The 12,933-nt window shown below is 40.5% G+C and overlaps 1 protein-coding gene across 1 annotated transcript in view; it reads left to right on the forward strand.

The window, feature by feature from the left end:
* H3-3A (H3.3 histone A) overlaps positions 1 to 12,506 on the forward strand; it is a 19,748-nt gene extending 7,242 nt beyond the window's left edge. Inside the window, exons 3-4 of the mRNA XM_089685093.1 lie at positions 3,452 to 3,605; positions 10,795 to 12,506. Of these exons, the coding sequence (XP_089541219.1) occupies positions 3,452 to 3,605; positions 10,795 to 10,923 (283 nt within the window). The 3' untranslated portion in view covers positions 10,924 to 12,506. The remainder of the gene's footprint in view (positions 1 to 3,451; positions 3,606 to 10,794) is intronic.
* The last annotated feature ends 427 nt before the right edge of the window (positions 12,507 to 12,933 follow it).

Below are 12,933 nucleotides of genomic sequence, written 5' to 3' on the forward strand. Positions count from 1 at the left end.
CTTTAAATGATAGCTGTCATATACACTTCTGAATGAAAGTATTATCTGACAATAGCAAAATGAATGTTAAATGAAGAGAGCTCTAGTTTTTGCACAGTGGCCTGCCCACATCCTGGACTTGGGTTTTGTACCAGCTGCGGTTCCTGATACTGGTATAGGAGGCCCAGGAGGTGGTTGTCTCAATCATCAAGTTGCTTAGCACAAAGTCTGCATTATTGTTTTCCTGGTGCATGCTAGATGTGAGTGTAAAATTACAGCTTCAGAAGCTGTAGCCATTGTAAAGGGTAGGGCTAGTCGGTCCACACTGTCTGAAGATAGGGGTTCCATTTTGAAGGGTTCATTCATCTTTACTGACTTATGGCAGAAGCATCCTGTGCATTTGTGTTCTCAGTACATTACATGCAGTGCTCCGTTTTGTAGAAGATGTTTCATTGCCATCCCCTCTTTGTCCTGCAGATGGCAGGATGTACTGAGCATTGGATGTGTCTCTGGAAACTCACAAACAAGCACTCAACCATTCATTATTACTATCATACAGGATTTATATAGCGCCAACAGTTTGCGCAGCACTTTACAAAATGAAGGCAGACATTACAGTTACAATACAATTTGGTACAAGAGGAAACAGAGGGCCCTGCTCATTAGAGCTTACAATCATGCACAGTTTGCTGTCTTACACTCTCACAGAATGCATATACTGAAAATACCATAATGTTTTAGGATGTTTTTAGCAAGTCCGTAATGGTGAGCTAACACTCTAAAAAAAAAAAAAAACAACAACTTTTTGCATTCAGAAAAATGATTGAATAGTAAGCACCGTCAAGTGTCTGTTTCTGCCTTTTGGTTCATTTTTAAGCTACTTGGAACCCCTAAAACCTGTAAAAACAAGCTTTGTTTCTGAATGTCCAAGGCTGGACTATCTGTTTTCCTTACTTAGTGACTGTGTAAACCTCCTTCTTTTTTTCTTTTTTTTTTTTTTTTTAATACATAACAAGCGTCATACTTACCATGATCCTCCTCTTCTGGGGTCCCCCAGTGGCACTCCTTTCTCCTTCCCACTGCTGAATGCCGCCATAGCAAGCAACTTGCTATGGGGATACTGTTGCAGGCTTCATCCAGAGCCATGGGCTCTGTGTGTCCAAAGTCACTCATTGTATGGCTCAGCCCCACCCCGCCTCTCTCCTCACAGGCTGTGATTGACAGCAGCATGGGCCAATGGCTGCCGCTGCTGCCTCCATGTCCAGCGAGGAGAGAGCTGCTGCGCTGATTGAGATAAGCCTCAAGTATGTATTAAGGGGGCTGGGGGGGAACTGGACAAACAAGACTTTTTATTCACATGGTTTGTTTGTGGGTTTTTTTTTTCCTATTGATGCAGTTGTTAAAACACCCCTGGCAGGGTTTCATTTGTCCTGACCCATGTATCTATCACTTTTGCTTGACTGTCTGATCTACATGTGAAGAATAATTTTAAAGTGTATGTAAACTGTTAGTGATATGAAGGGTTCGGATTAAAAAAAACAAATATGTTATACTTACCTCCTCTGTGCAGTTGTTTTGCACAAAGCAGCCCCAATCATCTTCCTCTAGGTTCCCCGCTGGTGCTTCTGGCACCTCCCCTTTGACCAGTGCCCCCAATAGCAAGACGCTTGCTACAGGGGGCACTGGTGCATGCTCACTCTCAAGTCCAGCTCTATGCATCTTCAAGACATACAGAATACATAAAGGTGAAAAACCTTCTGCCTTTACAACCACTTTAAATATACAGCTGATAGTATTATTGTGTGCGTGTGTGCAAAAAATAGTTGATTCTGCCAGAAATCCAGTGAGCTGGTCTCTTCTTGTGCTGGACTTTATCAATTAGCTTTGTTTCCTGTTCCTCCTGCAGACTGCAAAACTTGTTACAGAGATGAGAAAAGGGGAAGGTGTTCTGTAGACCCAACACACTTCTGTTCATAGGGTGGCAGCACTGCTCCTTCAGACTCAGTATGAGGACTGCTGTCACCCTAGGATAGGAAGTGTGCTACTGCCAGAAACAAACATAATGCAGCCACTTCATCATTAAAATGTATAATACATTTTTGTTCTTCAGTGTTGCTTGTGCAAATCTAATTTTATATAGAAACTTTGGAGTCTGTGCTTAGACTTGGCAAAAAGAGTCCTGGTGTTCATTACTAAAAGTGAAAAAAAGAATTTGTGCTGCCTACAGAAACCAGCCACGTTGTCTATCTATATCATGCCTGGAGTGCTGTATATGAATGCGTGTATAGGTCAGTCTGGATCTGATTGAGAAGTACCATATTCCCATCTTTAACCACTTTCCATCCGCCCCATAGCAGAAGTACTGCTACAGGGTGGCACAGCTGTGCATAATCACGTTTCTGTGTGTGTGTACACATATATATGTATTTATGTATGTACGTTTGTATGTGTGTGTGCACATATGTATGTACGTGTGTATATAATATATATATTATTGTGTGTATAATTAATGTGTATGTGATTTTCATTTCTGGGTAGGGGGGTGCACGCCGCTCTGCTATGACTGGGCATGTCGATCACCGCGTCCTGGCCAGCAATTTTCAGCTGGCACTCTGTGATTGTCAGCAAAGCTGACAGGGGAAGAGACCTGTGTGTAAATAACACAGGTCTCTCTCCTGTCAGCATGGACATGCTGCTTTCCATCTCTGTGCACAGCAGAGAAATACAAAGTGGCATGTCTCCTAAGTAAAATAGCACACAATGTAAAACACACAGTACACAGTTAACCTTTTGATCGTCCCAGATGTTAACCCCTCCCTGTCCAGTGTCATTAGTACAGTGTCAGTGCTTTTTATCAGAACTGATCACTGTATTAGTGTCACTGGGGGTGTCAGTGCCTGCTGCAGTCCTGCTATAAGTTGCTGACCGCCCCAATTACTAGTATAAAGAAAAAATAAAATTCCAGTATATATACCGCCATTTGTAAATGCTATAACATTCACGTGAACCAATTAATTTGCACGTATTGGGATTTTTTTTTTTTTAGCAAAGACATGTAGCAGAATACATTTTGGCCTAAATTTTTATGAAGAAATTTGATTTTTTTTTTTTTAATTTCATTAGATATGTTCTAGCAAAAAGTAAAAAATAAATATATATATATTTTTTTTTTTTTTTTTTTTTTGCTTTTTTCAAAATAGTTTTTTTTTTTTTATAGCGCAAAAAAATTAAAACTGCAGAGGTGATCAAATACCATCAAAAGAAAGCTCCTATTTGTGGGGGGAAAAAACATAAATTTATTTTTGGGTGCAGTGTTGCATGACTGCGCAATTGTCTGTTAAAGTAACACAGCGTCGTATCGCAAAAATGGCCTGGGGGGGGGGTAAATACTCTGGAAGCAAGTGGTTCAAATTAAAGGAAAAAATGACTAAAGGATTTTTTTTTATGGAATGTCTTGACTGTGTCTCTTCAGGCCGGGTACCGTGGCTCTCCGTGAAATCAGGCGTTACCAGAAGTCCACTGAGTTGCTGATTCGCAAGCTTCCTTTCCAGCGTTTGGTTCGTGAAATCGCTCAGGACTTCAAAACAGATTTGCGCTTCCAGAGCGCTGCTATTGGTGCTTTGCAGGTAACCTTTTTTGTTTTTTTCCAGCTAAACAAAACCCCTTTTGAAAGAAATGTTGTTAATCTTTTGTTTAGGACAATTCTAGTTATTTGGTTTTTAATGTTCACCAACTTGCTTTAAACTTTGAGTCACTGGCCCAGGATGTAATTGCGAAGGACAGCCGACTTCAGAACTCCAGTATCCTCAAAACCTTTTTGAGTTTCTAATTTAAGAGCTGAAAATGAGTGCAGATAAAATGCAGGGTAAAAGAATGAAAGTATCCGTATAGGGCCAGGTATAATAGGCAAATTCCCTTTAGGCGTTGATTCTGCGTCACGTGGCCTTGAGTGACAATGCCATATCTTCACTCAAAGCACACCTTTCTGGCATTGTGCCTTCTGTTCAGAGCTACAGTTCGTCTCATGACCCAACGTCTTGGGTTTAGGCCATGTGGCGTAGCCCTAGAGCACCTGTTTTTTGCAGCCAATAGACAAGTTTTGAAGACTCATAACTCTAGCCCCCTTTCCTGATCAATTTAAAGCAAAAGTAAATTTATTGTTTAGGTCTGAATTGTTAGAGCATGTGGAGACGTGACTCATTTCGAAATAATGCCTCTGGTTGCATTCTCATAAGTGATGGTTTAGTACACAGACTGTCTACCTCTGAGATGCAAGAGGGACAGGTGCACTTGTATGCAAATGTTCTTGGGAGTGCCATGTCCTTAGAATGAAGTCCTCCATCAGTGCACTGTCACCGCTGACAGGACTTCCATCTTTGCCTGGTCTTCCTTCCCGGTTCGAGGGCTCTAGCCATTTGATTGGTTGAGCCGCGTTGTCACTTTCTTGTGCACAGGAGTCGCGGTTATGGCTCAGAGCTCTGAAGGGACAGCACAGGTATGCATTCCCTTTAGAGCACATGTATCCGTGACGTCACCGGCTGCATCCAGTGTAACGATCTCCTAAATGGCACACATTTAGGAGATATTCACTGAACGTACAGGTGAGCCTTATTATAGGCTTGCCTATAGGTACACATTTCAAAGCGGAATTTACTACTACTTTGATGTGTAAACTTTTTTTTATAATATACATTTGTTTGTTTACACCGCTTTCTCCTCGTAAGAAGAGAGAGGTAATATGTATTTCTCTCCATTCCGAGAGAGAAAACAAGGGAGTGGGCTGCACAGTGACTGATCACTTTGATAGCTAATCAGAGGCTATCAGAGTGATCAGGTGACCAGGAATCGGTAGTCACGGGTCCCAATCGAGTGTGGTGCACTTTCAGCATAAAGACAGATATGCATATGTGGCCCCACGGAAAACAATCCAGTTCAGTGAAGACGCATATATACGTACAGTTGGCTGGAAGGGGTTTAGAATTTCATACTCCCTACCTTTTTTAGGTTTTATTTCTGCTCTGTGTCCCATTATGTATATTTCCTTTCAGTTCCTGTCTCCACAGCTGGAAGTAAGAGTTGATTTCCACAAAGTGAGGGGGGTTTTCCTTTCAAACAGCTGTCCCCATCAGAAGCTTTTCCCTCTATTGCTGTTTCAGTGACAACTGAACCATTTTGGATTTCCCATCACTTTTTCCCCCAGTTATAATGGTCACCATAACAGTTGAGAGGGTGAATCTCCTCAGTGGGGACTCGGCAATAAAGACCTGGTGGGTTTTGAACCTTGTGTACTCTGTCCTACAACCAAAGGAGATGCTTCATTCTCAGTCAGCACACTTCCCATTGTTTGTGAGGTGTGACATTCATCAGTTGCATACATCAGCTGTCTGTCTCCGCCAAAGCTATTCAGTGGAATAATTGGTTTTTAATGAAGCCTGAACAGATGAGCGTAATAACAAAAATAATTACCTGCGCTCTTGTTTTTCTTCAACATTGAATACTGTAAGTCTTGTAGTCTGTAGTACATTGTTTACTGCACAGTTAATACCATATTTTCCTTGCTTTGGCCATGCAGTAATAAATGTAAACATCTAATACTTTAACGTTTCATGTAATTAAAAGATTGCTTGCCTGCGTATTCTACCTTTAAAGTATATGTAAACTCTCACCTTGTAAAACCACTCAGTTTAAAATAGAAATGAAAGGCAAAACATTTTTTGTGTATACATATAAAAAAATTTTAAACTTTTTTTTTTTTTTTTTTTAATTTTCTTTAGTGATCACATATTTTCTGTGCTTAGCTGCATAAAATCTGGGGAGGAAAAACTGCAACACACTGATCTTCCCAGTGAATGGCTGTACAAGGGGACAAGTTTGATCATTGGAGGAGAGCAGTTAGTGAATAGCAGCATAGCTAGAGAACTGAGCACTATGCTGTCATTCCTAGTGTGGTTGGTTTTAATAGGAAAGCAGAGGGACTGGCAGGAACACCAGGGATTTCACACAAAGGAAGCAATACAAAGAGAACAGGATACTTCATGTACAAGTACATGGTACAGAAGGCACTTATCGGGAATATGAAATGTTGGGTTAACATACTCTTTAACTACTCTGAAGACAATGGAGAGCCATGATCTTTATTTAAAACGAGAAGATAGAACCACTAAATATATCCAATAATTAGTTTTAGCAAAATTCTTTGCAGTGGGAGAGGAGTGATTTTGCAGCCTAACGTTAGAGGCTCAGATTTTACATAGAACATTAGAGGTGATGGGGGGGGGGGGGGGGGGGGCTGCTGGATCACTTTGACTAAGCAGGGATCCTAGTTATGTTTTTTGTGTAGGGAAATTCCCTTAGGCCTCATGAGAAAAGATGGGCGATGGCTTGACTTGTAACCTACATCATTATAGGATATAGATGGAGAAAAGTGATCTTTAAAATTCATCGTGGGCACTACACACTTTAAAGATTGCATTGAAGGTGAACTTCTCCTTTAATAGTCAATATTTTTGGTTGGTTCCAAAGGGCTTCTTCATCAGGGATTGATCTGTGCTAAGATAGTTGTGTTATAGTTGTGCTAAAATAATAATGGGGGACACACTGCAATATGTTTTTTTTAAAGCAATTTGTAAAGTCACTTTTTTTTTTTCTTAAAATAAGGAGGCCTCTTACCACTTTCTTTGGCATCCTCTGCTGGTGCAGTTTGCTCCTCCTGTCCTGCATGGGGGGGTACATGTGTGGAAATGCCCCTCCTAAGCAGAGGGTGGCTCAGCCATGCCACCCACTCTTTCCTCACAGGATTTGACAAGCAGGGGGGGACAATGACTTCCACTGCTTTCAATGAAGTCTGTGAGAGCAGGGAGAGGGAAAAGAGCTGCACAATGTCACAGAGCTTGATTGATAGAGGATTCAAGTAAGTGTTTGGGGGGGGGGGGGGGGGTGACAGTTAGCGGAAGGTTTTTTTACATATGCAATAAAGTTAAAAAAAAAACCTTTTGCTGTTAGAACCACTTTAAATCCAGTGATCTTGCCAGTAACACACTTCCTGACACAACAGTCCACTGCCCTACTGTGTAAGGACAACAAAGGACTATAGAAAACGCATCCTCTCTTCTGCTCCATAAAGGGGCAGGTTTCTGTAGTCCCCAGAGATAGCTGGGAACACTAACAAATGCAGCACAAGTAGAGGGTACAGAAAGCTATCGGCTCACAAGAATTTTGGCAGGCACTGTTTTGCACATATCGAACAGCTATAACAAAACACTTTTCAGTCATATATTTTGCAGAGCAGAGGGGAGTAAATACGTTTATTGGGTTCACGTACACTCAAAGCAGAAGCCTGCACCAGACTGCCAAGGTAGCGACTATACACAACATATGTTATAGGATTTATTTTTCTTCTTTATTCTATTGTTCACAATACACCTCTCTTAGCACCGATAAAGGGGGTACCCACTGGAAATCCAAAAAATGCTTTGGCTTACTGAGTACCACCTTGTACTAAAAATATATTTTTGGACTCTACAACCTTTTTCTGGTGCTTTCCATCACATATCTTTACCCTAATGTTGTGTCTCTGCTTGCCCCTTCTTTTTTTTTTTTATTATGTGATGCAGCTTGGTTGTATGTGTCTTGTTTCAATAATGAACATAAAGAGTTTACTAAAAGCAAAGTTCTATAATTCATCTTGTCTTTCCCACCACTTCCCCCTCCTAAGCAAAATACTAATGGGCTTTAGCAGCATTTATGATTTGTGCTTCCAGTATCCTATGTCATTTATGCACTAGGCCCAACCATAGGGAATAGTGATGTGCTCCATAAAATGCCAGAAAAATGGTTCCTCTGGGTCCCTGTGGGAGCCAGTCATGTGATCTGTGCTTTGAGACTGATCAGGTGACTGTTCTCCTTGGGATTCTGGAACGGGTTTTCTGCAGCAAGAGTGGCTGTTGGGTTAGGTTTGAACATTCACTTGAAACAGGATAATGGTACATTGGTGGTACTGCCTGTGTATGATTTTGTCCATGTGAAAGCTACTGTATACCTTAGGGGGCTTTTACAGATGCTTAAAGTAGAACTACAGGCATAACTTTTTTTATTTATTTATTTATTTTTTTGGATAAAGTAAGGGAGGGTTATAACCCTTCTCTGACTTTTTTCCCCATCTGTGTCCCATAAGGGAGATTTCCCTTTAACTTCTTGTTTGGCTCTGGCACAGGAAGTAAAGGAAATCCCAGCACATCTGGGGAATTTTTCTTTTACTTTCAGTGACAATGGCAAGCAGGACATATAGGGGGGCAATCTCCCTAATGGGTGGGGCAGGCAAGAATAAAAACTGACAAGTGTTCTAATCCCTCTTCACTCTGTCCAAAACTATATAAAAAAAAAAAAGTTTTGCCTTTTAGTTATACTTTAACCACTTCCTGACAAGGCCATTTTTTGCATTATGGCGCTGCGTTACTTTAACTGAATTGCGCGATCATGCAACTCTGCGTCCAAATGACATTTACGTCCTTTTTGCCCCAGAAATTGAGCTTTCTTTCGGTGGTATTTGATCGCCTGTGCGGTTTTGGTTTTTTTTTTGTTTTTTTTGCGCTATAATGTTGAGAAAACAATATTTTTTACTTTTTGCTGTTAAACATGTCCAGTAAAGAAAATTTTAAATAAATTTAGGCCAAAATGTATTCTGCTACGTCTTTGCGAGAAAAAAATAAAAATCCTAATACATGTAAATTAATTGGTTTACGTGAAAGTTATAGCGTTTCCAAATGGCGGTGTGTATATATACTGGGATTTTTTTATTTTTCTACTAGTAATGGTGACTTATAGCGGGACTGCGGCGGGCATTCTGACACTGGGGGAACTTACTTGGTGTCACTGACATCCCCAGTGACACCAATACAGTGATTAGTGCTAAAAAAAAACCCCCAAAAAAACAGCACTGACACTGTACTAATGGCACTGGGCAGGAAGGGTTAACTGTGTGCTGTGTCCATGTGCTTTACAAACCGTTCTCCTCCCCGTCGGAGATGCTCTGCAATCACCGGGTGCCAGTGAGTAATTGCCAGCCAGGACCCGGTGATGGATAGCCGTGGCTGCGAATGGCGGTGCGGGTAGGGCTCTCGCGCGCCCCCTACCCGGAAATGCAAAATCATGTATATATACGTGATTTTGCGCACCCATGCCGCTCTGTAGCAGTATTTCTGCTATAGGGCGGTCAGGAAGCTGTCAAAGTGGCTCTAATACAATATATACATTAAGGTAAAAAATCTTCCAGTTGCTGTTTCAACCCCACCCCCAAGTCACTGTTTTTCTGAGAGCAGAAGTCACTGTTTTTCTGAGAGCAGAAGTCACTGTTTTTCTATCCATCTTTTCTACTTCTGGTCCCCTGAAATAATTCTCCCTTCATTGTCTGGACTTTGTGTTGGGTGTCCATCTCACAGCCGTTGTTTTCTTGTTGTCCTTGCTGGTCCCATCTATCGTGGCTAAGACACATCATGAAACAAACTTGGTCTTAGGTATAGGTTTCCTCCCTCTTCCGGTGCACTCTGCCAGATCTGTCAGTGTTTTGGGTGTTTCAGCATCTGGCTGCTGTTTTCCAGTTTTGAGTTTTGCATTTTGCACCATGATTTTCTCTTTTCATTGAAGCCTAGATTGGAGTGGCACTACAAGTCATATCGAACAAACCCAGGGCAATTTATTCCATATGGAACGAGTCTTTGCATCTTTGTCCGTCAGTTGGGGAACGTGGCAAGCAGCAGTGTTATAGTCACTGCCTGGGGAATTGTTCCTCCATCCAGTTGATATTGATTTAGGAGGTCACAACAGTCAAGATCTAAGGATTTTCACTGTGTCCTTCCGTGAATGCAGAGAAAAGGATTTTTTTTTTTTTGCACTTCTGAAACAGATATAACAGACTGTTTGCTCTCAGTAGTATATTTAACACACCTTCGTGATATATTTGACTAAATTGGAGCACTGATATCCATTGCAAGGGATTGCTTACACTTTGAGTATGGGCATTATTGCTTTATATGGCAGAGTACACGCAAACTCAACACTGCAGGATCTGATGTGGACTTTGAACATAAAAGCAAAACAGTGGCCTATAAACTCTACCTGGCCCTGGGTATCTTTTAGGCATAGGAATTCTAAATTTATAGCCCTTTAGTACAAAGGGTGGTAGACCAAGCAGAAGGAAAAGTACACCAAAAAGATGATCGTGTTCATGTCTCTGGTGTTGCATATAAAGGTTTTATACCCTCTTCCTCATGGCTGTATGTCGGAAAGTGCAATCATTTATAATAGTTTCACATGTTATAATAGTTCAGTCTTCTCTCAAATTTTTTTTGGGTGTTTTGTTGTGTTTTTGTATTCTGTCCCCATCAAAGTGGATGTGTTGAGCTCTAAGGCCATATACCATACCTTACCCTAGCCCATTGCTAGGACAATCGAAACAACTGTCATATAACAAGGGTGCTGTTAAGATTGAATTAATGAAAAACATAAGGCTTTGTTGTGTGACAGTTTTTTTTCCTCTAGCAGTTGGGACACATGATCAGGCCAGATGCAGGTCGGCCTTTATGGTTGCCCTAAGTTTGTGCTGGATCATTATCCTTGTTCTTTTTGGGAGAGTATGGAAGAGAATAACAGCACATACTTTTTTCTGAAAGGTAAGACTGCAGTATTGTCACTGTAAATGTTTAGCTCACTTACCATATGAATTTTGCAGCCCATTGTCATCAATTTATGAACTTTTGTGTTATGCAATCTGATTCCTTGACATTAAATCTGAGCCTAACCCACACTTTGTCTTTGTAGGAGGCTAGTGAAGCCTACCTGGTCGGACTGTTTGAGGACACCAACTTGTGTGCTATCCACGCCAAACGTGTCACAATTATGCCAAAAGACATCCAGCTAGCACGCCGCATCCGTGGAGAGCGTGCTTAAGAAATAAAAAAAAATATTCCTATCTTGAGATAAACATTGTCATCTTCAAACCCGAAAAAAAAATAAATCTCTTCTTCCGTGTAATTGGTAGTTTGAGCGTTTAGATATATTTTTTTTTTCTTCATGGGGTTAAAGGTACCTAAATATATGATTGTGAATGGAAAATGTAGGGGGACAGGTTCAAGTGTGCTAAATTTCTTCCATTTTCATACGTGTGTGATTTTACATGAAAGGATCAGTCCATCCAAAACTGATATTCCAATTCTGGACGGGTGCTGGTGGCTTCTGTCACCTACTTAACTTCTTGTACACTTACTACAGTGGTGATTTCCTGCCTCTGTACCCCATAGTCATGTCTCAAAACAAGTCTTAATTCTCCTGCTGCAGTCCCTCTAATGTAACCTTAAAGGGAAACTCTAATTGAGAATAAACTCTGGCTGTTTGTACTTGGTGCTTTTCTAACAGTGTAGGGTTTGTTTATTTTTTTGTTTTTTTTTGGAAGCATCTGCCTCTGATTTACAGGCAGCCAAAATGAGAATTCTGTATTTGAATCATCACATTGCCACTAAGTTTTGTGCACTCAACATGTCAGAGTTTTTGCTTTTATTTCCTGCTATAAACAAATATTTATGGAAAATGTTTTCCTTTCCCATATATCACAATGAAGACAGGGAAAATATCCATTTACATTATATATTGTTTGGCCTCATGGCAGGTGTGCAGAGATGGGATCTTGGAGATTCTGTGGCTAGATTTTCAAAGCTATAGGAAGCTTGAGTGACCTGACCCACCACAATCTCTCCCAAAGTGAAATATCTGTTTTGGGTTAACTGGCATTATGTAAAGTGTACCTGTCACATACACACAAAGGAAGAAGCCACTTTGGAGCCCAAGCCATCAACTAGTCTTTTAATTAACTGCAATCAGCATAGCTGTTTAAGGTGCTTGATGCCTGCAGTTCCTTTTTAATTCAAAGGGTGTACTTGTTGAAGGGTATATGTCGCTTGCCAGTTCATCAGGCCTTTAGGAGGCTATTTTCTACCTTTTTATGAAGCAGCAATTTCTGTCTCCTGGTAACCATGTTAGTCCTAGAGCACTGAACATCAAGTCACTGAGTGTCACATGCCCAACCCATGGACGTTGGGTAGCGCCACTTCCTCATAAGGGTTTTGACTGAGCCAAATATGCTGGCAAGTGACGTTTCCTTCTAGCGCTCACAAAACGGCAGACCGCACTGTGCATGTGACAGAGTACTCTTCAAACACATTCAACTACAACAAAAACTTTGTTCAGTGAGTTAAAATAGAAAAAAAAAACACCAACTTTATAATAAAAGTATAAATAGACCTGTTTAAAATATTTTTTTTTCTGGACAATGCCAGCATTTGGATTTTTTTTAAATAAGTAAATTTCTTATTGATGGCAACTAAATGTTTGTAGCATTTTACCATATGGTAAATTCCATCCATTCACTCTATTTTTTTTTTCTAACTTGAGTTGTCCTGCATTCAGATACATGTTTTTAATGTTGTCTGTCTTCTGTGCTGTTCTGTAAGTTTGCTATTAAAAGACATTAAACAACATTTGTTTTACGGGGTTTTTTTTTTTTTTTTTAAACCTGAAGTGTACTTGTCATGTATAGCAAGCTGAAGTTAGTTCTCTTTTTAGGTGACAGATGATGCCTGGTAGAAAAGTTTTTTTCCTTACTAGCAACAATGCAGCCAGTACAGTGAATATGAAAGTGTAATTGGTTCATTAAAGCTCAACTACTAAATATCTATAAATCTGTCTCCCCTGCAAGTTTTAGGTCTAATTCACACATTACGGTGACAGACGTTTTACTGCACTGTAAAACATCCATCACCGCAAGGACACACAGAAAACTGCTTTACTATGTGTCCCATTCAAACGGCAACAAAATGCAGATATGTTGTATTTTATCGCAGCACAGTGCATTGCACTGCACTACATTGTCATGAATGAAGTGTGCGATTTGCACACTTCACATAT

Source organism: Staurois parvus, unplaced genomic scaffold (assembly GCF_062004578.1).
Source record: "Staurois parvus isolate SC_StPar_1 unplaced genomic scaffold, SC_StPar_1.0 ptg000362l, whole genome shotgun sequence".
In the NCBI taxonomy this organism is placed as follows: Eukaryota; Metazoa; Chordata; class Amphibia; order Anura; family Ranidae; genus Staurois; species Staurois parvus.